Source organism: Pavona decussata, unplaced genomic scaffold (genome assembly GCF_977016875.1).
Source record: "Pavona decussata unplaced genomic scaffold, jaPavDecu1.1 SCAFFOLD_236, whole genome shotgun sequence".
In the NCBI taxonomy this organism is placed as follows: domain Eukaryota; kingdom Metazoa; phylum Cnidaria; class Anthozoa; order Scleractinia; family Agariciidae; genus Pavona; species Pavona decussata.
The window spans coordinates 305,294-332,666 of NW_028145641.1; the positions used below are offsets into that span (position 1 = coordinate 305,294).

The following is a 27,373-nucleotide window of genomic DNA, read 5'->3' on the forward strand; positions in this document are numbered from 1 at the left end:
CATACAACCAGAGTTTTTTTGTTTTTTGTTTACGTACACATAATTTTTTAAAAATTAATTTTTATGATTCTTGATGATTGACCTAAAAATAAACCAAGGGGAATCGTCATCATTCCAAAAAGTCATGTATGACCATAAGAGGATTTGTTGCGAATGCCTTAAGTCAGTATCAGCCAGTGTTCGCAAACTTCACGGTTTAATATCCTTGAATTATTACAGCACAATTTCTCTCTCTAGTAGCTAGTCTCAAATCTCAAGTCTCTAGTAAAATTACATTGTTTATCTGACCCTTTTGTATGTAAGCCCAACGTTTGTCAAACAGGAACTGTGCAAGCTAAAATCATCAAAAGCCACCGGTCTCGATGGAATCCCTGCTAGGGTTCTAAAGGACCCAGCACCCGAAATAGCCAAACCGATTGCGTATCTCATAAATCTAACAATCTTGACGGGTATTATCCCTCAGGAATGGAAGGAGGCCAAGTGACGCCCATTTTCAAGTCCGGGGAAAAAGATGACGTAAACAACTACCGCCCGATCTCTGTGCTTCCACTTGTCTCAAAGATAATGGAACGTGCGGTTCAAGTACAACTGGTCTCCTTCCTAACTACAAACAATGTCCTATCAGAACATCAGTCAGGCTTCAGAAAACAACATTCTACACAATCTGCTGTTACGTATCTTACAGACTTCATTCTGGAACGCATGGACAAACAGGAAATGACAGGGGCTGTATTTATTGACCTAAAAAAGGCCTTCGACCTCGTCGATCACAAGTGCCTTCTCCATAAATTAGAACACTATGGAGTTCGAGGCCCAAGCTATAACTGGTTCCTGGATTATCTCTGCACCCGCTCACAGAGAGTAAAATTTGGGAAAGAACTATCATCTAGCCTTCCCTTGGATTATGGTGTACCTCAGGGTTCACTATTAGGACCCTTACTCTTTGTGCTTTATATCAACGACCTCCCACAGTGCTTACTGCGATCCAATATCAGCATGTATGCAGATGATACCGTCATATATACCACTGGCTCGGAGTCAGACTGCATCATGACAGTAATCCAAGAAGACCTCCAAAGAGTTGAACAGTGGATGAAAAACCGCAAACTTGTTCTAAATCTCACGAAGACCAAATGTATGCTCTTTGGTACTGAATAGAAACTTGAAAATGCCTCTTTTAAGACCCAGCTTCATGGCAGTGACATCGAAAGGGTGAGAAATTTTTGCTACCTAGGGGTCACCCTTGACGAATGCCTCTCATGGAAAGAGCATGTTAGTAAAGTGTTTACCAAGGTTAACAAGCGCTTGGGTCTACTCGGCCGCATCCGATCATGTTTAACGCTTACGGCAGCGAAATGCGTATACAACTGTCTCGTGTTACCAGTCCTGTGCTACACCGACACGGCCTGGGGTGAATTGTCTGTTGAGTGCAAGAGTAGATTACAGCGCCTACAAAATCGAGCTGCACGTATAATTGTCAGACGAGATAGCACCAGCGAAGCTCTCAAGACACTAGGATGGCCTAACTTAGAAACTATCAGGAAAAGGAACAAATCTATCTTAGTCTTCAAATGTCTTAATGATTTAGTGCCCCAGTATCTTTCTGATTATTTTAACAGAAACCGCAGTTTCCATAGTTCCAATACACGTCGGCGTGAAGACATTCATCCTTCAAGACCCAAACTTAGCCTCGGGAAGAGAACTTTTAGACACTCCGGAGCGATTTTATTTAATTCGTTACCTGAAACATACAAACGGGCAGCGTCCTTGGAGGCTTTTAAGTGACTTATGATGAAACACGATTTTACATAGATTTTTTTCTTAGTGTGCAAATGTCTTTATTTATTTTTTCTATCCTATGATATTTTAACCCAAAAGTGTTTGAGCCATATATATTGTAATTTTTTTCTCATACCATAATAATAAATTTTTTAGGTGTATACAGGGCCCTAATCTCGTACCCAGATCTCCCACGATCAGGCGGAGGGGAGATCTGGTAAAGTTCGATTTGAGGCCCGGAATACGGGCCTGCCCATCATCCTTTGTCCACCGTGCTGAATGGCCGCCGGCTCGTAACTGTGATCATTCCTGGTGAGGTTTTCGCTTTCGAGGGTGCTCTTCGGAACGTTCTTCGGTCGAGAGGACAACAAAACTTGAAAGTTAAACCAAAACGAAAAAGGCAACAGGAGAGATTGCAATCAACAGGCGCGGTAAATCACTTTTTTACTAAGATTAGTTTCTACCCTTTGTGACCATCTAGACCATCTTTGTAATGAAAACTGTTCCAAGAACAAATCCATCGTAATTGTGCTTTCTCCACTCAAGATCAACGTGCTTATCGACGATCAATTAAAAAGACTTAAGTCAACCGGAGTAAGCTGTACCAGTTTTCGCCTTAGATGGTAACTGTATTGAAGATACTGTAATTTACAGGCAGGGAAATGTCACATAATTTTTGTGCACCCCAAGGTAAAGGTAGCAACAGACAGTGCAGAGAGTTTTTGTTGTCGAAGCTTTATCAGAAAAAATTTGTGGTCGTTGTTGTAGATGAGGCACAATAGAGTTACTGATTGGCATCTTGGTGTTAAATTTCGCATTGGAAAGTCAAATGGTTCATGTCATATTTTCATTTGCAAAGTTTCAGAAATTGTGGTCTACCAGTGATACGTAAAAATTATTTCTTCTCTTTGTAGTCTTTCAGCTGATTTGGTCACACAAATTCTCCTTCTTCCATAAGTTAATGGTTTAAATTTCCAAACCAAATGGATTGTGTAAATGCGGCAGGTTTCTTTTACATAGGAGCCACAGACTCGAAAACTAGAACCACATAATACACAAGTCCAATAATATTTGACTCTTGATATGAAGAACAAAGGTCATTATCTGCATTTGATTTGCAAGGCACAATGAGCTGCTTAAATAATCATTGTTGTACTGAGCATTGCATTATTTGTACATGCATAGAGGATGATACACTAAGAATAATACAAGGTTCTTTATGTCCAAAGCAGCTATCTTGGTGGTTGGACACTCACCTCTGATGGGATCCTTGATTTCAGCAAAAAAAAAAAAAAAAAAATAACAATAATAATAGGAAGGTGTGAAGGTCTTTTGGGCTCATAAAAGTAGCAAATGGCAGATAAATAGAAAACAAATAAAAAAAAATATTTCCACTATTTGTTTTCCTGTGCATGTCTGTGTGTTCTAATGAACTGTCACCCATTTCTGCAGCAAAACAACAGCTTTCACAGTAAGCTGATCTTCAGTAACCATGAATTCCTAAGTATTCCTTAACCATGGCCTTCCATAGCCAGGAAACAACATTTAATCAAACTGTCAGACACAAACCCACTGCAGAGAAGTGGTGGGGAAAAGAAACTTTGAAAACAGTGTCTGTCTTGGATGAAAATTCCTTGTTGATGCCAATTCCTTGAGCAAAAAAAATTTTCTTGTATTGATATTTGCACCCATGTAAGGTCCTAACTTTTCTTAATATTAGACCAGCAACACAAAATTATGTTCAAGGACTTTTCACACAAGTACACAAAAAATATCAGAACAGTGAACCTTGAACCTTTAAGCCCCAGTAGTGATCAGTATCTCAATTTCTCCTAATATTTATCAATACACAATCAAGGAGAGGTCATGAGATCACCAGTGGTGAAATTTCTTGATATTTCAACAGCCTCCCTATAATGCTACTATGAAAAATGTAGAGACCAGTAAGGAGAAACTGTATGTTGACACTGAGGCTTAAAGGTTAAAAGCTAATAAATACAGAGCCATATTGTTGGTGATTATCGCAGCTTCTTTTATGCTTCGTCCTTCCACCACCCCATGCGTCAAAAAGGGCTTAGTTACTTGAGAATCCCTTTTTATTCAGCCTTCTCATTATCCATTTTCTGGTAATTATATTGTCTTATTCTAATGGAAAGAATAACAACATCCCAGTGAATGACTACAGTTTTTTCTTAATTAATTGCATCTTTGTTCAGGGGGCACAACTTCAGAGTACAGCAAACGAGGAACACTTTCCTCAGTACTCCCTACAGCGAAGATTGTTGTCATGACAACAACAGCAACAGAAAAACAACCAAACTACAATCATACAAAGTTTGAATATGAAAGATTTATGGAGTACTACAAAGGCCCTCCTATCTCAACACAAAGTAATGTTGACCAGTTTGATTACATATTTTCCCCCATAGCAGATGAACTTATCACCACCAATGTCAAAAATTAAGCCTGTCAGCCTATTATTTACTCATCATTAGTACTGTGTGGATTTGGGGGTGCCTTTTTGGGTGGAAAGCTTGGGGATCACCAGTTCTACCTTACTCCCCAAATTCCTCAAAATGCACTTTTGGCTCAGTCTCATTCTCTACAGACTGACAATGAATATTATTTGCCACAACCTTTGGGAATAGGGTTTGATTCTCATTGTGTTGGAAGGATAATAATTTATTCATTTTGGTCTTCCGCAAACTATGGAAAGTTTTTTCCAAGAAAGTGGAAGAGATGGGAAGCCTGCTACATCAAAACTTTACTTTAACAACAATCATATTGGTGCAAATATTGAAGAAATGCAACCCACCATGACAGATTAGTGTAAATACCCCAGAAATCTGTGCAGGGGAAAATTTTTGCTTATAACCACTTTGGTTTTGGCTTTTGTGTGAGAAATGCAGCTGTTGTGATATCTGTTGTCCGAAATGACTGTCATTGCTCTTAATTATGTGTTGAGCTGTGTCCAGCTGTTTTAGCCCTTGAAGATATTCACATCACTGATAGGAACTTTAGGAACTTGCTTCTCCCTAGAAATCAGGTGGAAGAAATTAAGGCAGAGTTAACAAGAAATAAAGGAGAAACTGAGGCCAGTGATAACTATTTGTATCAGAGAATGTGCTAAGGATTAACAATGGAAGTAGTAAATGAAGTGTGTTTAGTACTTCAAGGACTCCATACTAATGATAAAATAATGGAGAAATTCCCCCATCTTGAAGAAAAGAACAATGGCAAAAAGATTCTAAAAACTATAAGTGATGTCAAATCCAAAGAGGCATGTCCTCCTTTTAAAACTACTTCTTTTCTAAAGCCTATCACAAGCATAGACCTGCAAAACATTAGGTGGTGCAGACATGTAAACCAATGTCCCCATTTTTATTTTAGAGGAAGGCTAGTTTTATATTTTGGATCCAAATTTTTTTTAACTCAGCAGGTGGGAGAGAGAGGATAAAATTAAACTAACTACACTTACATAAAGAGCCCTAATCGGTTCAGACAAGGTGTTCTCTGTTGTAGTACGGGTTTCATTACTATTATTTTGGCGGTCATAAGTCGGACATTTTTCATTTCTCTTAGCTGAGGGGTGGGAGGGATATTGTGTGGACACTCTATCAATTTCTCAAAAGTCCTATGAGAGATGTTGTATGGATCTTGAAGGAATATGCACACTGGTCTGAAAGGACTAATATTATATTATGAAGTCTCTTACTCAAAGTCCAGTTCAATTTATAGAAGGAAAATAGTCTTTTAGCAGAAGACAAAAACTGAAAATATGCTAGCAAATGCGGCGCGCGTGTTCAGGAACTCAAGGTAAAGTATTTTGGGGAAATTAATTTGCGTTTACTAAATAAATAATCATTTAAAAAAAATCATTTTTTGTCAAGAAATACCAAAAAAAAAATATATGACCTACCTCCATTTTATCCCCAAAAGTAAGCAAGCTTATATCCATCGTGTTGGAAACTTGTGTAATTTGGCAAGGCCGTTTGAACGTTACTGCAAACTCTTTTCGGCTAAAGTCGCTGTTGTCTTCCGAAAAAACAATTTCTCACTGTTCTCTCCCCACACAAAGGGCATGTATGTATTAAAACGTCGCATGACAATCTTAATCGGAGCGAAAACTTTTCCGTGTTTTTGTTTCTTCCCCGAACTGAGCGAAAACCAAACACAGAAGGAAAGAGCCAATCACAGAGCAGATTAGAATGAGGCATTCTTAATTCTGGTAACCAACCAGAAATGGCGTTGTATCGAACTTTACCAGATCTCACATTTCGACATTCCCGAACCGACGACTGAGATCGGGGTACGAGATTAACAGGGTCCCTCAGGATAACAGCCCCGTAGCTGATTGGGCCACCCTGTCTAAATAAAGTTCACTTACTTACTTACTTTACGTACCCACGCGCGGCACACCCCTAGCGATAATTGATATGATACAAGTAACTCGATTCTATTGTCTTATCAAAATACCGGAAACGGAAGTCACATAACACAATCACTGTCACACAATATAGCTGAAATATCGCAACACACTCCCCTATTTGTTTCCGTCACATAATTAGTCATGTAATGTAATTTGAAAACAACTCAACAAACTTATCGTTTTCAAAGTGATGTTGTAATGTTCTTGCTTACAGTTTGTAAAATGTCAAAACAAAAAATGATTTCATGTGGAACCTTGCCAGTATACAACAAAGATGCATTATCATTTAATTAGGCCAAAATTTAAAAGCAAATTCTAAAAACTGATCAATTTTAGTTTTTATTTGTCTGAGAGAGTTCAAGTATCAGACAAAATGGTCTTTAAAAGAAGAAGAGAAAAAAAGCCGAAAAACCAGTATATAATACTAACATATTCTTTAAGGCTTTGCCCGAACTATAAGCTAGCATAATGTTGAAACACCTACTTAGATACCCACTACAAAGATCAGAATAAACAATGTTTGGGGTAGCATGTTTTATACTTTGAAAACAAAATACAATGTGACTGGATTGTTCAGCCATTGTGATGGATGATAGTTGTTACAGTGGTGAAGAAGCTTTCTCCATCTTAGGAATATTTTGGGATGTTATCAGTATGATTTATTTGCAAGTTCTTCTTACTGTAAAGTATACACGCTGAAGGTGATTCCATCACTGATAAGTCAGAGGGACATGCACTAATCATGGTTAAAAATGGGCATGGGTGTTATTTCAACACGTTACAACAGTTATTGCAGTTCCCCTCCCCCTACCCCTCTCTTCTCCAAAGTGGACTGAATTTCATGTTTCCTCTCTAAAACCGAGATTTTATGGTATGGGATAGCCAGTACAATACAAGAAAGTAGGCTTCAAGTGACATTAGTCTCTTACAGTATTTTTAGTACGAGTTGCGTCAAGATATCTGCCCAGCCCCATGCATAATTATCTATACATTTGGCACACACTCTCGTCGTTTTTGGAAGTGGGTTAGTGTGACAGTTGTGCATGGATAAATAATGTATGGGGCTGTGGGGAAATCTTTCCCGAATTGCTTAGATATTGTTTCTAATAAAATGTTGGAGTTGAAAATTTTATTTGTTTCATCAAGATCCTTCCTTCGAAAATAAAAAACCGAAATCTACACGTCAAAATACGGGGAAAGAGTTCTGCGGTATAGATTGCGGTTAAATTTTTATTTTCGCTTTTATTTATTTATTTCTTTTTTTTTTTGTGTGTGTGTGTGTGGGTGTGTTTGGCTGTGTATGATAAATTGATTAATATAAAACGTAAAACAACGGAAATGAGCATGACCAAACCACAACACATTCGTCATAACCAGATTAATCCTCGACAAGTGACATAAATCGTTTCAAAAATAAACAGAGGCGGTTCTTTACTCACGTCTTTTTCCTGCGAAGCGCTGTGAAAGCACGAAACATGTCAAGTTTAACCAGCCCTCGATTGAGTTGTATACATCTTTCGTAATTGCCTGATTTCATACCGTGGGGGTCTGGGTACGAGTCTGTGTATTATGGGTTAGGGGACTCAACACCCACATAGCCGGAAAGAGCACACCGCACTTTACAACATCCTCAAGTTTGGTGTTAATCAAGCTAATATTAGGCGAGATACAGCCATTCAAAAACTTAAAAATTTACTAAGAAATGTATGGAACGCCGGACACACGTCCGGCGTTCCATACATTTCTTAGTAAAATTTGGAGTTTTTGAATGGCTGTAATTAGCTTGATTAATACCAAACTTGGAAATGTTGTAAAGTGCGGTGTGCTCTTTCCGGCTATGTGGGTGTTGAGTCCCATAACCCATAATACACAGACTCGTACCCAGACCCCCACGGTATGAAATCAGGCAATGGCGGACGACTCGTGTGGAATGGAAACCAGGTTACGTAAATAAACAAGCCTCTTTAATGCAAATGTATTACAAATCTTGTGTTCACTCGCGAACGATAAAAGTCCACGAGCTGCTATGTTGCATCAACGGCTATGCGATGAGAATCGAAGGAAAAATGTTTGAATTCGAAGATACCATCGGTTTTTGTGATGCATTCTTCGGTTGAATGGTTACAAAAAGGCTGTATTGGCAAATTGGCGCCCAAAAAAGGCGCGCTTTTTCAGTTTAATGTATTTCTGTGAGTCATTATGCATAAATCGTATCTCGCATAATTATGTCATTCCGCAACTCGTACTTTGCATAATTATGCCATTCCGCACGTCATTCCACATGCCATTCCGCAAACTCATTCCTCCTTTTACCCTCACCGCAGGAATATGTATGGCGCGTTTTTAGTGTCAAAATTCAAACTATCAATTCAAACATTCGATCCTTGAATTCAAACATTCAATCCTTCAATTCAAACATTCGATCCTTCAATTCGAATCTGCAATTGTTCGGTTCAAACTTTCGATCCTTCAATACAAACATTCAATCCTTCAGTGCAAATATGGAATGGGTCGATTCAAATATTCCATCATTCAATCCAAATATGGAATTGTTTGTTTCAAACATTCGATTCTTCAATCCAAACACCCTTTTCTTCAATCCAGAGATGCCATTCTTCAAGTTAAACATGCATTCATTGTATTGCCTGGCCTATCATTCAGTTCAAGCATGCATTTCGTCGATTCAAACATGCCATTTTTCAATTCAAACATTTGATCATGCAATCCAAACGTGCATTTCTTCAATCAAATCCTGAAACTCAAACACTACACCATAAATTCCGCGTTCAATTTCGATAGAAAAAGCTGAAATCCTGCTGTTGAAACATTCTGCACTTTAATTTTAAGATATGAAATCCAGATTATAAATTCAAACATAGTCTCACAATGTAGTTGTGCAGTGGCTCGATTCAAACATTCACTTCGGCGATTCAAACATTCAGCTCAGCAGTCCAAACTTTCAGTTCCTCTCCAGTAGTCTGGAACCGAGGGGACTCTGTAAAACAAGGATACGGACGGGCGGATGCGGACGGTGGATGGCGGACGGCGGATCGGGCTTTAAAAAAAAAAAAAAAGAAAGAAGAAGAAGTGGAAGAAAATAGGATGTTGATACGGTTAAATTTATTGGTTAATTGCCACCTTCTAAGAAATGCTAGCTTTGGCTTTTTTTTAAATTTTATTTTTATTTTTTTTTAATTTGAATTAATTTTAAATCTTATTGTCAATCAAACAACGAAAACGCTGTGGAATGTTTCTTCTCGTTTTTCAACCAAATCAGCCTGAGTTTGCAGTGGAACTCCGTACATAAGTACGACACACCATCCGGCAAAACAACACGTTCACATTCATGAACATTTACAGGATAATCTGATTAACGGGTAAAGTACTGTACGAGCTCTTGTTAGGCATTATAGATTGGAAATCGTGGTTATTGTTCGAACAGACAGATCGATACAAGTTATTAAAAAATTATTTTAAGACGTCCAAAGATTTCCCTGCGTCAGATTTGCGAACGTGTCAGAGCAATTGGATAAAACCTTATACGCCTGGCCCCAGTTGTTCAAAGAGCGGATAGTTTTATTCACTGGATAGGTTGCTATCCAGCAGATGAAATGCGTGGAAGATTTTCCCAATAGCCCTATAATTTATGGAAAGAGTGGAAACATATGTCAAATTTAAGTATGGGATTGTGTGGAAAACTTGCCAAAAGGCGTTACCGGTAGTTGGAGTACATTTGCTCCGCTGGATAGCGACTTATCCGGTGGATAAAGTTATCCACTCTTTGAACAACTGGGGCCTGGTTTACTCAGTAGTGGAACATTAATTTTCAAGTCCGCTTCTTCAGGAGAAAAGCGAAACATTTCTCAGCGTAGTTGAACGCGGAGTCGACCGATCGCGAAAGCTTCAAAGCATCAACCGGTTTGTTTGACAAATTCTGCTTTCTTTATTACATTTTTTTTACATTCCTGTCTCATTAATATTCATATTTTCGATTATCCGGACATTTTATTCAAGTTCCAACGAGTCCAGATAATCGAGGTTCGACTGTACCAAGTTCACGGAGAAGACGACCCCTGATCTGACTGGGGACTGAAGGCCGCCGCCGAGGCAACCGGAGGAAAACCAGAAACTGACCGAAAAAAAACATGTTTTTCTGTCAGATTAAATAATCTGAATGTTCCAAGATGAGAAAAACCAAAATCCGCAATGAATATCAAAACCGAAAAGACGCAAAACCCGATCAAAAAAAGCCCCCATATTGCAAGGAAAATTTCGCTTGTGTACAAATTTAAAGGGAAGAAAATGACACGTTCAGAAATCCTACGCCGGGAAATCTTTGGACATCTTAAAATAATTTTTTAATAACTTGTATCGATCTGTCTATTCGAACAATAACCACGATTTCCAATCTTTAATGCCTAACAGAAGCTCGTACAGTACTTTACCTGTTAATCAGATTATCCTGTAAATGTTCATGAATGTGAACTTGTTGTTTTTCCGGATGGTGTGTCGTACTAATGTTCCGAGTTCCACTGCAAACTCAGACTGATTTGGTTGAAAAACGAGAAGAAACATTCCATAGCGTTTTCGCTGTTTGACTGACAATAAAATATAAAATCAATTCAAATTAAAAAATAAATAAATAAAAATAAAATTAAAAAAAAGCCAAAGCTAGCATTTCTTAGAAGGTGACAATTAACCAATAAATTTAATCCGCCGTCCGCATCCGCCCGTCCGTATCCTTGTTTTACAGAGTCCCCTCGGTTCCAGACTACTGGAGAGGAACTGAAAGTTTGGACTGCTGAGCTGAATGTATTAATCACCGAAGTGAATGTTTGAATCGCCGAAGTGAATGTTTGAATCGAGCCACTGCACAACTACATTGTGAGACTATGTTTGAATTTATAATCTGGATTTTATATCTTAAAATTAAAGTGCAGAATGTTTCAACAGCAGGATTTCAGCATTTTCTATCGAAATTGAACGCGGAATTTATGGTGTAGTGTTTGAGTTTCAGGATTTGATTGAAGAAATACACGTTTGGATTGAATGATCAAATGTTTGAATTGAAAAATGGCATGTTTGAATCGACGAAATGCATGCTTGAACTGAATGATAGGCCAGGCAATACAATGAATGCATGTTTAACTTGAAGAATGGCATCTCTGGATTGAAGAAAAGGGTGTTTAGATTGAAGAATCGAATGTTTGAAACAAACAATTCCATATTTGGATTGAATGATGGAATATTTGAATCGACCCATTCCATATTTGCACTGAAGGATTGAATGTTCGTATTGAAGGATCGAAAGTTTGAACCGAACAATTGCAGATTTGAATTGAAGGATCGAATGTTTGAATTGAAGGATTGAATGTTTGAATTGAAGGATCGAATGTTTGAATTGATAGTTTGAATTTTGACACTAAAAACGCGCCATAATCATGCGCCCTAAAGAGGTAAATTAGATGTCTCTGGTGCCGCGATATAATCGATTTGTTCATCAATGATGAGTTTATCAACGTCAAAATAGGCTAATTTCTTCTCTTTCTTTGCTTTTTAAAGCACAGGATACTTTTGAGGCCAACAAAAAACATATTAAAAGACTCTTCAATATAGAACTCACAAGCGACCAAGTAAAAACCTTGTGGCGAAAGGACTTTAAAATTCATTCCAACACCCGTGACAAATGATAATCCAATTAGACGCCAACTCTTGCAAGACTTTAATGACTTTGCAAGAAGAATGCGCCTCCAATACATATTCCACGGGAAAAACGAAGAACCTCATCCTTTCAACGTTAAGTCTAACTGGGAACCATCAGTACAACCATCGGTTTGGAGAGTTATCTTGAAAGGGTTAAATTTCAACTAGCGGAAATACAAATTTCAAAGCGTAAGACATCGTGCGACAAACCTTCCAAAGGTTCACGATTTTTTGCACAACTCAGTCCCCCTCGCTTATTTGCCAATCAGACGAAACCGAATGCACCATGTTCAAGCTACCTCCTCTTGCTCTAAGCATCGATGTAAGCCGTACCGCATACCAACTATCGTGCCTCCGCGCTGATATACTCTCAGGCAGTATTTTTCTCCGACTAGATGGCACTGGATCTTTCTGGGGGCAGAGATGGACTGTTGGCTCGAGAGACCCTTGTAACTTCTACAAATTGTCTCTTCCTCTCTCGTCCGCCTGTGTATGGTCGTTCCTGTCGATCCAGTGCCATCTAGTTGGAGAAAAACACTAGCCCGGGAGAACCACGTAAACATTCCCACTGACTATCTAAATTTGCCATGTAGCCAGCATGGTTGCTCTGATAGTGTAGTGGTAATCACACCTGACCGGTAATCAGGGGGACGTGGGTTCAAATCCCGCTCAGGGCATAAAAAGTTCTTCTTCCAATAAAAATGTCATTCAGAAGTTGTCCGTCCTTGGTTACTTATAACTTCTCTACTATTGACTACATCTCGCCGTAGGCTTGGACTGTGAATCCATTTGGATCCTTCTGGAGGAGGTTGATAACTCCTTCGAAGAGTTTCTTAGAGAAACTGATAAAGATTTCGTTTTTGAAAAAATAACATCTGCATCTGTTTTTTTTCACGCCTATCAAATCTTTGCCGGTCAAAGGCACTGGATTAGACCCGCCGGGGGATTAGATAATATTTCAGTAAATTATAGAGGGAATGCCCTGACTTTCTAGCTCAGTGAATCTCTCACTCTACAGCTGAACCCTTGATCATCGGCATCTCCCCAATACAGGCCCGCAAATGATCCCCAAATTGAACCCCATATGATCGCCGATCGTCTAACCAATAAATGTAGTAGCTCAGTGCAACAGAACAATTTACCTATGAACTGGAATCGTACATGTTTATGATTTACTTATACTATTACAATACCTAAAATGTGCACGAATTGTACGAAACCTTTTAAATTCAAGAGCGGGTCAGTTAAGACTTTCGCAATTTTTTTTCCGAAAAACGAAGGAGAGTCGGTCAAAGCGCTTGAGGCGGCGGTTGCATGTTGGGAGTCTGTGATACGCGGATACGGGACGGGCGGATGGCGGGTAGCTTATTAGAAAGAGGGGAGGGAAATGGAGAGTAAATGGAGAGGGGCTTTCCGGTTAATAAAGCTTTTATAATAAATTAGTCAATTGGAAGATAACAATTAACCAATAAATTTAACGATATTAGCATCAAAATTTTTTTAAAACCAAAAAAAGTTAATCCGCTGTCCGCCGTCCGCATCCGCCCGTCCGTATCCTTATTTACAGTCCTACCAATGCATACAGGGCATTCTTACATGGATTATTTACCGAGAATTTTCCCAACCTCGTTCCCAGGGTCTCTCTTCTTCCCGCCCAGCTGGGGCGGGAAGAAGAGAGACCCTGGGAACGAGGTTGGAATTTTCCGACGAACACACGACGTCATAATCCCGATTGTTCCATATTAGGAAGCGAGACGAACATGAAAATGAGGTACATGTTCGGAACGCTAGGTAAACGACAACAACACTTCCTCGTTACAGAGGCCTTGTTTTCAGCTTTCCAAGCTAAGGTTACTTCGACTGGGGGTGCAATGTTTATAGCGTTAATCACGCTTACAGTGTTGTGGAATGTACTGCCGTTTATTGATGTCGCGGGTTTGTATTATTTTCCCCTTTCTCTTATGTTCAGTGTTTGTTTTCTGTGGTGTTTGAGCCTACTTCCTTACATTTACGCGTTAATTTAATATGGTTCTCTTTCATGTGTTGTAGAGTCACTTCCAGTATTTACAAAAGAGCCTGACAATCCGTCGGTTATTGAGGGAGACAACATCACTCTTCGATGGACTTACAATATAGACGGAACGTTCAGAGAGGGACAATTTTCATTGCTTCCGTCGACAATCATAGCGGTGAAAGATGGCAGCGGCTTGACTGTGGTTCCTGGGACTGGCTATGAAAACCGAATTGTAATGATTGTGGCAGAAAGTGAAACCAATATAACACTTGTTGCAGTAAACAGATCAGACACTGGAACTTATGCGTACAGGATTAAAAACAACGTCTTCCAATTTGTAGACAGTGATGTGCCCATCTCGGTGCAGTGTAAGTATATAATATATTAAGTTGAAAAGTTTATTAAAAGCGTGGTCGATAACATGTGTGCATGATCAGCACTTGTAAGCATTTGAAAAATATGGTACACTGTAGCATGTGAACCGGTTTGAGATTGCACAAGAAAGCAGGCTTTTTTCTGTTCTTTTAAAACCTTGTGTTGACAAGTACGTAATTCTTTTGGGAAAACCGAAATCCAGATTTTGTTTTATGTTTTTTTTTGGGAAATAATGGGTCAAAATGTATTTCAGATCCAAGAAATCTTGTATTGGGGCTTTTGATAAAGACATTAGTGACAACATCTTGGTGCCCAGTGCCAATCAAACGTGGGAGAGTCAATTTATGGTCCCTTTTTAGAGCAGCATAGATTGAGGCATCAGGAGCAGTGGAAGTGCTGGTGCCAAAGTGAGAGTGGTTGTGTGTATGGCAGAATTAAACATGTCTGATGCAAGCTGCCATGCAAAGTCCAGTGTAAAGGCACTGGCTAGTCAATGAAAACAAAGCATAAACAAATCTTAAATCGTGTGAATATAGTGCAACATCACTCAGCATGATATACATGTAAACTTGTTTTTTTTTAGAGGTTGTCTTCATTTTAAATTGTCATGATTTATTATGGCATAAACACCTTTGTTAGGTTGAAATTGCCCCCGAGGTCTCTGCTACAGAATGATGATTTATATACCATCTTAAACTCAAGCTATGCCTCTTCACTGCGCGCATGCGCGTCAAGGCGCTCATTGCCTGCTTTCTTCCAGTTTTTGAAGCCCTTTGAGATTAATGGTGATTCATTTGGACCAGTGTTGTTGGAAAAACATATACAACAGACACAGTGAGCTGTGTCATTGCTAATGCTAAAATGCAGCCATGGCCGCTTCTCCATCCATGATGGTGGAAACGCCTTCCGGCTGTTGTCGGAAACTTGAATCCGTGCGGAAAGCTAAACTTTATGGTTAGAAGCTCAAGTTTTTGGTCGTCTGATAAAGTTTTACCGGTATAATTTGCTGGGTCATTGGGATCTTTAACACATGGACTTGCAAATAAATTAATAAAATAAACGCGAGCTGCATTGACTGTTTATTAGAAACAAGAGCTGTCAAACTCATATATATACATGTATATATTATTTTTTTATTAACACTTTCATTGTTCAGCCATTACTACTCCATTTTTATAGATCCTATTACACAGGAGTCTCTATTTTTTCTACTTCATCATCATACAAAAATCCCAGGAGGTTTACTCGTTTGATGTGATCTAACAGATCCTCCCCAAACTCTACATGTTTAAAATCTTGCACAAATTCTTCCCACAAGTTAGGAGGCCCCCAGCATGGTGAAAATGAAAACGCCAGCAGTTTGCACTGCTGCAAAACATTGCAGGCTTGTTCTACTGATATTGAGCCAAACCAATTGGCAACTACGTTTCTTACGTCAGACAGATTCCTGATTATGGAAACAAGTGCATTTCCTTCTATCTGAAAACAATTCCCCATTTTAAAAACCTGCAGCCCTCTCTTGATTTTAAGGGATAGTGTTAAACAACAGTCGAACCTCCACTAACAGCCACCTCTCCACAACGGCCACTTCTCTACAACGGCCACATTTTTTTGTCCCGGCGGACAGTCCATGCATCAGCTCTTGTTTAAACCTCTCTACAACGGCCACCTCTCTACAACGGCAACGGCCACTAAAGTGCGTCCCCAACTGCCAAAATAACCTCTCGACAACGGCTAGTACAGTTCTTTTTTGTAAAAAACACCTTTTTATAACCTGATGCAGTAATCAACATTTATCTTCGGAACATTACGTTTCTGTATCCATTTTAACGATATATACGTATTGTGATTGTGTTCCATTTTTAAAAATGCTGCAGAAAGCATAAATTGTCTACTATAATATAGCGAATGTTGCGAACCTTGCTCGTTTCATCTTGTTAACATTTTGATTCAAAACATTATTTACGTTTTATTGTGTATTTTATCTATATATATATATTATTTAAGATTGGATTGCCGTTATGGGCTACAGTAAGCATGAACTTGGCACAATAAACATGTTGTACTTCCCGGAAAAAAAAGTGTCATATTACACCCCTACCTCCCCATAACGGCCACTTTCTTCTGTCCCCAAAGGTGGCCGTTGGGGAGAGGTTCGACTGTACTTTCCTTCACATTTTGGCAGCTTGCTATGTCAAGGTATCTTAAAAATGGCATGCTTTGTATAAAATACCGAGTGAAAATTGACGTATTGTACACCAGGTCTAGGTGGACAAGGTTGACACAATCTTTCAGAGCATTTGCTATCAGATTGCTGCATCCTAATTGTCGTTGAGAATAACGAAAACTGAGATGTGTTATATGTTTAGTGTGCCAAAAAACAGAATGAAATGAAGAAAGTGTAAATTCTGAATTAGTATCAACTATCTTCCAAAACTTTGGTGTATGGATGGCTTGGTAAAAGAGTTTGCACACTGGTGCTAGTTGCTGAAGTTGTTCCTCTATTGAAAGCCACTTAAAAATTTCCACCAGAACTTCAATGGGCCAGGGGTTTTCTTCTATCATGTCTCCACCTACATTGTAAAAGGAAAACTATACATATGAAAATACTTGCAAAAAAATTAATTGCTACGCAATCATCACAAGAAGATTCTTCAGTCAATCATATGAATAAGCTCTCCAAAAATCAGAGTACCGTTGATGCTATATTGTACAACGCTGCCGATAATTTGCGAAAATCGAATCTAAAGTCAATTGAAAAATTCTTTCAATTGTATTAAACGTACCTTCCGTGCTAGTCGATTCCTCACTTGTTTGGTTCTCATCATTGTTCTCACTGTTGTTATCATCACTGGAGCTATCAAATTTTGAAAAGTTAAGCTTAATTTCATAGAGTATTCAATCACTGGACAGTTAAATTGCCATGTTGTTTTGTCCAATCTACAAAACTGTGAAGTGGCTCACCAATTTTCATGCTACAACGAGTTAATGAACATAGCAACCAAGGCAACTAGACACGTTTTAGTTTGATACTTACCTTTTTTGGTGTTGAGGAAGTTCATTATACCTCGTTGAGCGGGAGACGGGCGCTTTCTTCCTGACATTTTTCCAGCGGACCAAGAGAGAAATGTTTTGCAAATGTTGGCAAGAAACACTCGTCCACTGTTTCCCGCCAAACCCTAAACCACAGGCAGCCGAAAATACATAATCATTACGGTATTTTCATAAGAAAACTCGTACTGGCTTTTGCCTCGAAAGAATTTCCAAAATGAGTATTTGGAATTCACATTAAAGGAAGATTTTTCAGTCAATTAGTCGGTTTTCTTGAGATTTTGGACTAATATAGCTACAAGAAAAACTCAAACACCATTTCAGAAAAAAAATTATTTAATTTTCCTGTTGGGGGCAGCTGCCCCCCCCTGCCCCCGCGCTATGTACGGCCCTGTGGACAGTCTCACACTCAGCTGGGTGTCATCTATCAAAGTCGTCAAAACTACAGGCATACAAGTATTATGTACATGTAGGGATCACAATGATGTTTATGAAAGTTTGTGCTTTAAATTGTGATTTTAAATAAGTCAGTTTGTCTATCGTTTATCTCTATAGTTGACATTAACTAATAACAAGAGAGGATGAAGGTAAGAGAGGTAATCCCCCATATAGGTCCTATTTCCATCGTAATCCCTCTAAAGTTATTTTTAGATCTCCCGCAAGATCCAGTGTCCCAAGAGGGTTAGGCGATAGCCAATCATATATCCTGAATTTTACCCACGTTGACAGCTGAGCCGATTCCCACGCAATGCTACGCGTCTTTCGCGAATCGACCTAAAAACAAAATGGCGGAACATGCATACAGAAAGCGTTCCCTGCATATGTTTTGAGGACGAATGCGAGTTTAAAGTGATTGTATTTGGACAACGCAGATTGGAAAAGAATCGCTCCGGTATGATTTCTATTAGAGCCCTGCAGTGCGGAAATAATGCAAGAATATTACAATACAATTAGCTGGCAAAAATTGAAAGCCGTGATTGAACAGACAAATACATACATCTCAACCCAGGCACGAATTTCGATATTTTTATCGCAGAGTACAAAATCCCTACAGTCATTGAAATCTACGTTTTATTTACTTTCGAATCACGTATGTAGTTAAGAGATTCGTTGGAAGAAATGCGATAACAAATCTTTTTAACATGCAAGAGTATTACATTTAGCTGTCAAAACATTGAAAGCGGCGATTGAACAGACGAGTATAAACATCACAACCTCCAGCAAGAATTTTGATATTTTTATCTCAGTGAGTTCAAAATCCCTTTGGTCATAGAAATCTACATTCCATTAGCTTTCTAATTACGCGTGTAGTTAAGAGATTCGTTGGAAGAAACGCGAGAAACAAATCTTTTTTCTTGCAAGAGTGTTACATTTTAATAGCTGTCGAAACATTGAAAGCCGCGACTGAGCAGACGAGTATAAACATCACAACCTCCGGCAAGAATTTTAATATTTTTATCCCAGTGAGTACAAAATTCCTTTAGTCATTGAAATCTACGCTCTATTTACTTTTAAATCACGTATGTAGTTAAGAGATTTGTTGGAAGAAACGCGAGAAATAAATCTTTTTTCATGCGAGAGTGTTACATTTAGCTGTCAAAGCCGCGATTGAACAGACGAGTATAAACATCACAACCTCGGCACGAATTTCGATTTTTTTATCCCACTGAGTTCAAATCCCTTTGGTCATTGAAATCTACATTTCATTAGCTTTCTAATCACGCATGTAGCCAAGAGATTCTTTAAAAGAAAGGCGAGAAACAAATCTTAGCTTTTTTTTTTTGCAAGAGTGTTACATTATATTTGAATTGAAGCCGCGATTGAACAGATGAATATAAAAACATCACAACCGCGGCACGAATTTTGATATTTTTATCTCACTGAGTCCAAATCCCTTTGGTCATTGAAATCTACATTCCATTAGCTTTCTAATCACGCATGTAGCCAAGAGATTCTTTAAAAGAAAGGCGAGAAACAAATCTAAGCTTTTTCATGCAAGAGTGTTACATTATATTTGAATTGAAGCCGCGATTGAACAGACGAGTATAAAGGTCACAACCGCGGCACGAAAATTTTGATATTTTTGACACAGTGAGTTTAAAATCTCTTCGGACAATAAAGTCTACATTCTATAAGCTTTCAAATCACGTGTATTTCTTAGAGATTCGTCGGAAGTTACGCGAGAAACAATTTCTTTTATGGAAGTGTATGATTGTGATTAGCCGTTGTGTAATTGAAAACGGTGAAAGACACGTAACGCGCGAGGTAACATTATCCGCGAGAAAATCGATACCTTCTAAAAATAACTTCAGAGGGATTACGATGGGGATAGGACCTATATGGGGGATTACCTCTCTTACCTTCATCCTCTCTTGCTAATAAGGTATTTGTGAGGTGCAGGTACAGTACTGGACAGAAGTAACCTAATAGAGAATGCTGCACTGAACACGTTTTTAAAGCATTCTGCTCTGTGTTCACTAAGCGTCCCCCTAGTGTTCCCTTAGCCTTCCCCAAGCATTCCAGTTTAAAATGAAACACAAGAGAGAACGTGTTCAGCTAATTATCTTGAAAAACACGTTCCCTCTGACACTTTTGTGCACAGTCTAAAGTGCCCAAAACGACATTCGTGTTGGTCGGAAAGATGGGCAAACTCTCACTTTATGCAAGACAATGGATTGTAAATTTATATCAACTCAAAAAGAATGATTTCCAGATAGCCAATAAAATTAGGGAAGGCGACAACATAAATGAGTCCATACCAGTATTCAGGTTACCCTATACCTTCAGAGGTGTCTCGCGTCCAAGCGGTGTAGCGCGTCCAGTTTAAACTGTAGATACCTGAACCCTTGTATCAAATTAAATCTTATAGAGCTGGCTATCACACTAATTCAAGAATTTTGAAATAAAATGAATTGCCTAATTTTTAGCACTGTTTTCTCGAATCAATTTTTTCACTAGGAGGAGCCACTTCAAAGAGCTAAAACTCAAACGGAATTTGTGCGTTTGCCTTCAAATTTGGACAGTAGCTAGTTTAACATGTAAACGACAAAAATGTGTCTGCGAATTTTTTCTTTCGAAATATTTTTTCTCCGAGAGCGATTTTTGTACGATCACTCCACATTCTTTTCATCCTACTTCAAAAATGCTCTATAACTTTTCATTGTGATCGAATATGGCAAAACACAGACACATTTTTTAAGCGCTTTGGGTCCGGAAACTGAGGAGCAAATTAAATTAGTGAAAAACAAAATTAACTTTGACTTGTACATGTAGCTTTTAGAGGTCGTGAAAAATTCGACAATTCACTTTATTTTAAAAATTCTTGGTATACACTGTAGTTTGATAGCCAGCTCTATAAGCTTTAATTTGATATAGGGGTTTAGGTACATGTATCTAGAGTTTAAACTGGACGTGCTACATCGCTTAAACCCGAGACACCTCTGAAGGTATAGGGTAACCTTAAGTCTTTTCCTATCCATGTTTTAATCAAACAGGGAGTCTCCATGACAAATTAAACCACGGACAAGACAAAATAAAAAAAATTGTCATCCGACATTTTCATATCATCGATGAAGAGATGCGAGTCCTAACTATTAACTTTTTCGATTGAACTTGCCTTTATTCTGCTGGCATGTTGAAATATCAATCGGAATTGTGCAGTTCCAGAAAATATCCATACCCCTCCACGCATGGTTTTTATATTTTAACCCCCCCACCCCCTCGGAATTTCCATTCCAGAGGGTTTATGATGACCCCCCCCCCCCCACTCCTCTGGAATTTCCGAGTTTTTAAAACCCTTCTCCCTGAACCCCTCAGAAGTTCAAAATCCAGTTAGACTAAGAAAATTGATGACGCACACTATTACGATCAATTTTTTTATTATTAAAGCAACGTCGACTGCGCTAGTTCAGCTATTTACAATACTTCGCTATTTTACTTGTTTATCCTTTTGCTTGTGAATTGTTCGTGGCTAGTCTGACGCGGCGTTTCGTCTCGGCCAAGAGACTCTTCCGGAAAAATTGGAAAAAACTCTAAAATAGTCAATTTTTTACGTTAATAAAACACGGCTTAATTCTTTGTGTTTGCGTAGTTAACGTTTATAACTTTCTCGAGCCCTTAACCCTTTCCCTACCGAGACCCACTATAGTGGGCCCTGAACTCATAACTTGGTCAGCATTTGCTCAATTACAGTGAAATTTTGTCGGCAAATTGGGCTTGGCAAGATCTTTGCATTTCAAAGGAAAAATGCTACCCTCTGGTATCTATGATGTGGTTTACCACCCCTATGATTTGTGGAATATTCATTTACAGACTCTCACATATTCCAGAGTGTTCTATGCATTCAAAGCTGCAAAATAAGCTACAGTTTTGAGGTATACCTATGACATGAGTCGATCAGTGAAATTTTGTAGTTTTGAGTTTTTTCGTTTTAAAACCATTTCTATCAAAGACCTGACCTCCTTTAGTTATCTTGAGTTCAGAAATGAATTACACTCATCAAGACCTTTTAAATGGTATATTACATTAGCAAGCTGGGTTTTTCTTTACCGTTTTGGAAAAATGGGCCAAAAAAAACTTGGTAGGAAAAGGGTTAAGAAGTTATCTCTATCACGTTACAACTTTTCTTTTTCACCTAAAAACGACCAGCCTTTGCAAATTCCATTTTCATTATGACCTCCGCAGAGAAACATTTGCTATCTTAATACCGCGAAGAAACCACTATGAATATACGTTGCACATTGAATATACGATGCAGGATTTTAATTTATCAAGTAGAATTTTAAAGAACTTTGAAAACCCAGTCGAAAACTGGCTGCATGCACAAGAATTGAAAGCCGCCTTTGTGAACAGTTTCAAAAGGTTCTCGGTTCTCCTTTCAAAACTTCAAAATTAATTAGTCCGTGGATTCACGTCTCGGCACTGAGACCGTGAATGAAATGAATACGAGAAAGAAAAGAAGTTTGTGTTTTCAATGTTTTATATGGTTTTTATAAAATAAACGTCGCTGTCTCACGTCCAACAAAATTCAATCTTGAGCAAAATTTGCATACATCGGGAAAGTTTCGCATTTGGTGCCACGGGATCAAATTTCAACTCCAATGTTCATTGCTGCAGAATCTTTTCCCTTTTTTCCAGTAAATTTTTTTGTGAAAGATTGCATTGGAGAAATTACACGTTTTGTGGCTGCGGTAAAATAATTTTCCGTGGGAAATAAATTCATCGAACACGACAGCGCTCACAGCACGCCGTTGTACATTTCGTCGTGTCAGAAATAGATTTCAACCGCAAACTAGCCTGTAGAACTACGAGAAGGCCATGCTCATCAAAATAGTTGCTTTGTTCAGAGACCTTTTAATCTCCTCATTTGATGCTACAATACGAGTAAAGAGGGCTTTTATTTAATTCAAAACTCGAACTTCAAACGATTGTGAAGTCACAACCATGCACGGCATGATATGAGGCTGATTGATGACATTGATCGCGCCGCGAAGTCGAACTTCACAGAAAAATACCTGTCATGCGCTACTTTCGCTTATCAAAAGGATTAACCAGACAAGGTAACACTTCTACCGAAATGTATTTTTCCAGAATGATTCATCGTTTGCGCTGCTTTTGTGCTGGATTATAATTATTTTTCTGTAGTGGCGACTGAAAATTCTTGTCAGCCAACTTTGTGCGCCGCTTATGATTTTTTCGTGAATTTCCTTACCCTCTGGAGAAATTCTTCATAGGAACACCCCCCAACCCCTCGGAAATTTCCGTCCATTAACCCCCCATCCCCCTCGGAATTTCCATTGACCATCCGTGGGAGGGTGTGGATATTTTCTGGAACTGCACATTGTCTCCCGGAATTGTCAGGCAAGTACATGTACTGTACAAAAGAAATCCAGTTGGACCTGGTGTGGGACAAATTATTGCAAATCTGTTGTTGTTTACTTCGCACTTTCGGTTTTACCTGTACTTTGCACACACTAAACTATTCTTCAAATAAAAACTTCAACAACCTGTTTTAATGATCCTGTAAATTGAAATCTTTTAGGAAGCAATAAATCTCAACTAACCGTCTTACATCCAAAGTGGATGGTCTACTGTACCTTCGGATGCATTGTCGGACAGCAAAATATACATAATGTAAGCTTATCATCATACATCAGGATACACAGGCTCTTTGCACAGTTTGAGGTTCCTGGAGCCTAAATAGTTTTTCTGAACGAAAATCAATTCATCTCTTCTTGTTTGAAGCCAGCTTAAATGTGTAATGAAGCTGAAGTAGGAGATTAGTGAGCATTCAAGCCACAATAGCACCTTCATCACATTGAACCACACCTTGCGTTCCCTAAGCATTCCAGTAATGCGTTTCCTGTTAGATTACCTCTGTCAGGTACTGTACATGTAGTACAAGGTTGTTGGCATTTGCTAGAAAGTACAGTTAAAGTGGCAATGGCCAGTCCCAACATCTGATCTCAGAAACTGCACCCTGTGCGCCATTTGGTTAACCTCTGTCCTTAATGTTTTTCAAGTACTTGTTGCGAATAGGGCTGTAGGACCTTTGCAATAGTTTCAGAAGTGCTATTAAGATGTACAATGTAAAAAAATTGCAATGAAAATTGCTATTCACTAAAACCACTGAGACTCTGGTACACGCTTTTATAACCTCCAAGTTGGATCACTGTAACTCTCTTTTATACAATGTTCCGAAATATGTTATTAAAAAGCTTCAATCAGTACAGAATGCCATGGCTCGACTGATTGCAAGCTCTCGCAAGTATGACCACATAACCCCTATTTTATTCAACCTCCACTGGCTTCCAGTTTCCGAGTAAATTAAATTAAAAATAATTCTGTTCAGTCACAAAGCTCTTCACCAACAGTCCCCCATCTACATACAAGACCTGATACGCCGCTATTCAACTTCAAGAATGCTCCGGTCGTCTTATGCATTTTGCCTGTGTCCTGTCAACTTTAATCTCAAGTCGTATGGCTCCAGAGCTTTTGCTGTTTCGGCCCCAGAACTCTGGAACAAACTACCTGTCGCCATCTGTTCTTGTGACAATTTAAATCTTTTTTTAAACGTAAACTTAAGACTCATCTTTTTACGAATTATTTTAAACAGATATGAATTCTTTTCATCTTTGTAAAGTGCTAAGAACAGGACTGGATAAGCGCTATATAAGTAGTTATAATTATTAGTAGTATTATTAAAATTATTAGCATCATTATTATTATTATTATTATTGTTATTATTATTATTATTATTATTATTATTATTATTATTATTAATGTAAGGTATAGTTCGGCAACACACCGCTCTAGTAACACCCATTATTTTTTCTTGTATTTTTTGTGTTGGTCACTTACTCCAGACCTCAACATTTCATGGGGTCAAAATGCACCATGTTCATCTAGTGATTGTAGGGTTTGAGACTGGGAGAGAAGATTGCTTTCATCTTTTTTCTTTGAAAGCTATTATAAGCACTCCCAAAATTAAATATTATTACTCGAGCCGTAAGGCGGCACAAGTTAAGGTTTCGATAGCGTTATCAAATTCTTTTTTATTTCTTGGGTCGCGAAGGACCGAGAGATAAGACTTCGGGCCACAAGTTATTGTTCTCGGTCTCGTTTTTTGTACTCTGCAGCACAAGTAAAGTTTTCGGTCGCATTATCCAGGGTCCGAAATTAACTTTTTTAGGCAGGCGCCAAGTGGCGACTGAAATTTGTTTTTCAGTCGCCATATCGATTAATGTGGTCGCCAAAAAGCAGAAAAAAAAGTGTCAATAAAATTTTTCCTTCTCAGCGAAACACAAACCAAAATTTTTGGTTGCCAGATGAAAAATTCTGGTCGCCAATTTTTTTTTTTTTTAAGAATCAGAACGATCAAGAGAACGCGTTTGGGGCCGCAATGGCGATTTATACACCTAACCACTGAAAAACCACGACGAATGAATCGAGTGCGGGCTATATATGTAGTTTCATAAGACTGCTAAATGTTTTAACTCAACTTTATACCTTCTCTTGTCTCTGCCTTTTGGAGAAGAAATGTACCCGATTGAAAAACTGCCGGTTGGTTCTTTGCTCTATGTTCAAAACCGTAAATGATCTTTCCTTTTGCGTTCTGTCAAGACGATCGACGGATCGCCATGTTGTTCGCACCAGGCCACAACTGTGCAGCATTTCTTGTTCAAAAAACATGGCGGCGAAGCTTCCCACTGCTCGAGAGTCTGCTCGAGTTGTAGAGCGTTGTGATAGATTTATAATAACAGGAAAATCAGTTTTATACTGCAAAAGCAGTGGAAAGGTAAAAAGTAAGTGACCAATTGGCGGGCGGCTTTGAATTTTATTTTTATCGATTTGGCTGAAAATCAAAGTTATTGTTTGCATAATGATCGTGGCATGAAATAGTTAATCGCTTGCTGGCGACTATAGTTGTGAAATTCTGGTCGCCAGTGCAAAATTTTTAGTCGCATTGGCGACCAGGAAAGCGCAATTTCGGACCCTGTTATCAAATTCTTTGTGTTCTTTGTACTCAGGCCGTGAGGCGCCCAGTCAAGTAATCGGGAAAAGGGAAGGGAGAGTCCTGAACTCCCTCATTTTTTTCGCTTCCTTAGCTCCCCCTCCCTTTCCCCGATGTATTCTGCAAGTCACTATTCTTTCGAATCAAAACATTTGGTGTCGGTTGTGAAGCGTTCGTGAACGGTTTCCCTTAGTGCAGAATGGGTTCTGGAGTCGTTAGAACAAAAAGGTGAAGGCAATGATAGCATGTCGAGTGGCGAAGAAAGCGAAAACGTAAGGATTAAAGGCCGTGGATATAGCATAAGAGAAGAGGAGGTAGCTTGAACATGGTGCATGAATCCGTTTCGTCTGATTAGCGAGGGTGACAGTTGTGCAAGAAATCATGAACCTTTGGAAGGTTCGTGGCACGAGCAGCACGCGCATGAATTTAACTCTGCATGATGTAGATGGTGGGCATGGAAAACGCGAATGTGAAATCGAAACAGAAAAGTATTGTGAGGTACGTTTTGCAGCTTTGTTTGGGACCTTTGCAAGACGCTGCAGAATGCTCAGAAAATTCAAAGAATTCCCAAGATTCGAATGCAGACCTCACCACAAGCAACGCGAATGTTTCACAGCAGGAGAATGGTCATGTTGAATCGAACGATCGATCGCAAGTGCATGCTGAGGAAGAGGGAAAAAGAGTGACAGTTTCTGACTTAGTGAACGCTTGGAATAATAGGAGAGCAGAGGTGCTCGATGTTTAGCAGTAAGAAATGCCGAAATCCACGTTTGAGAAAACTGCTGCTCTTTAGCTTTTATTTTAATGTCCACGCCTCAGGTTTTCATCCAGAGACTTTCAAGCAGCTGTACAAATTCGAACTTCGCATAATAAACATCAAAATAGCCCAAAAAGAAAGTACCGATAAATACCTTTGATTTGGGTGACCACAATAAGACTTAATTTTCCAATTTGACTTTATACAGTAGAGATGTAATTGGTGACGTGATCGCTATCGTGTCACACTCAGTCCTGCGATGACAATTCTCGTGTTTGATTCCTCCGCCGGAAAAATTCCCGGAACCTTCATGGGTTATCACGCGGAGCATTTTTGTTACGAAAAGCGAAACAAGGCACATTCAGAAAAATTGGCGAGCCAAGGAATACATCACGCACAACAAATTATGCGAACGTACACTTGCAATTTTGTCATCAGTTTTTGAATTTGTTCAAGAAGGAAAAATTAAACCGTTTTGTCAACAAACTTCTTTAATTTGTGCCCTAGAGCTCACAGAGCTTTGGCTAAATCATGTTTCATATCATTGATACATCTGAGTAAAAGAATTTGAGCTTATATTCATTTGATAAGTTGATATTAGAGTGTTGTTGTCAGTGTCTGCTAAATATAGGAGATTTAGAAATTGTCAATTGTACAGATGTTTTTATCCATCGTCGACAAATGCTTCCCCAAGAACCACCCATTAATTAAACAAGATCTTCAACAGACACACACTAAAACTCAGCTACTCAT

The 27,373-nt window shown here is 38.8% G+C and overlaps 1 protein-coding gene, 1 long non-coding RNA gene and 1 other non-coding gene across 3 annotated transcripts in view; 2 read left to right on the plus strand and 1 right to left on the minus strand.

The window, feature by feature from the left end:
* Nucleotides 1–3,857: 3,857 nt before the first annotated feature.
* Nucleotides 3,858–6,095, minus strand: LOC146457892 (uncharacterized). The gene is made up of 2 exons (XR_014858354.1): nucleotides 5,699–6,095; nucleotides 3,858–4,814 (listed from the first exon to the last, which is right to left on the minus strand). It is a non-coding gene; the product is annotated as an uncharacterized LOC146457892 (long non-coding RNA).
* Nucleotides 6,096–12,515: 6,420 nt separating this feature from the next.
* Nucleotides 12,516–12,588, plus strand: Trnat-ggu (transfer RNA threonine (anticodon GGU)). The gene has a single exon. It is a non-coding gene; the product is annotated as a tRNA-Thr (tRNA).
* Nucleotides 12,589–13,713: 1,125 nt separating this feature from the next.
* Nucleotides 13,714–27,373, plus strand: part of LOC146457894 (hemicentin-1-like) — a 51,151-nt gene continuing 37,491 nt past the window's right edge. The window contains exons 1-2 of the mRNA XM_085091398.1: nucleotides 13,714–13,846; nucleotides 13,961–14,293. Coding sequence (XP_084947524.1) covers nucleotides 13,783–13,846; nucleotides 13,961–14,293 — 397 coding nt within the window. The 5' untranslated portion in view covers nucleotides 13,714–13,782. The remainder of the gene's footprint in view (nucleotides 13,847–13,960; nucleotides 14,294–27,373) is intronic.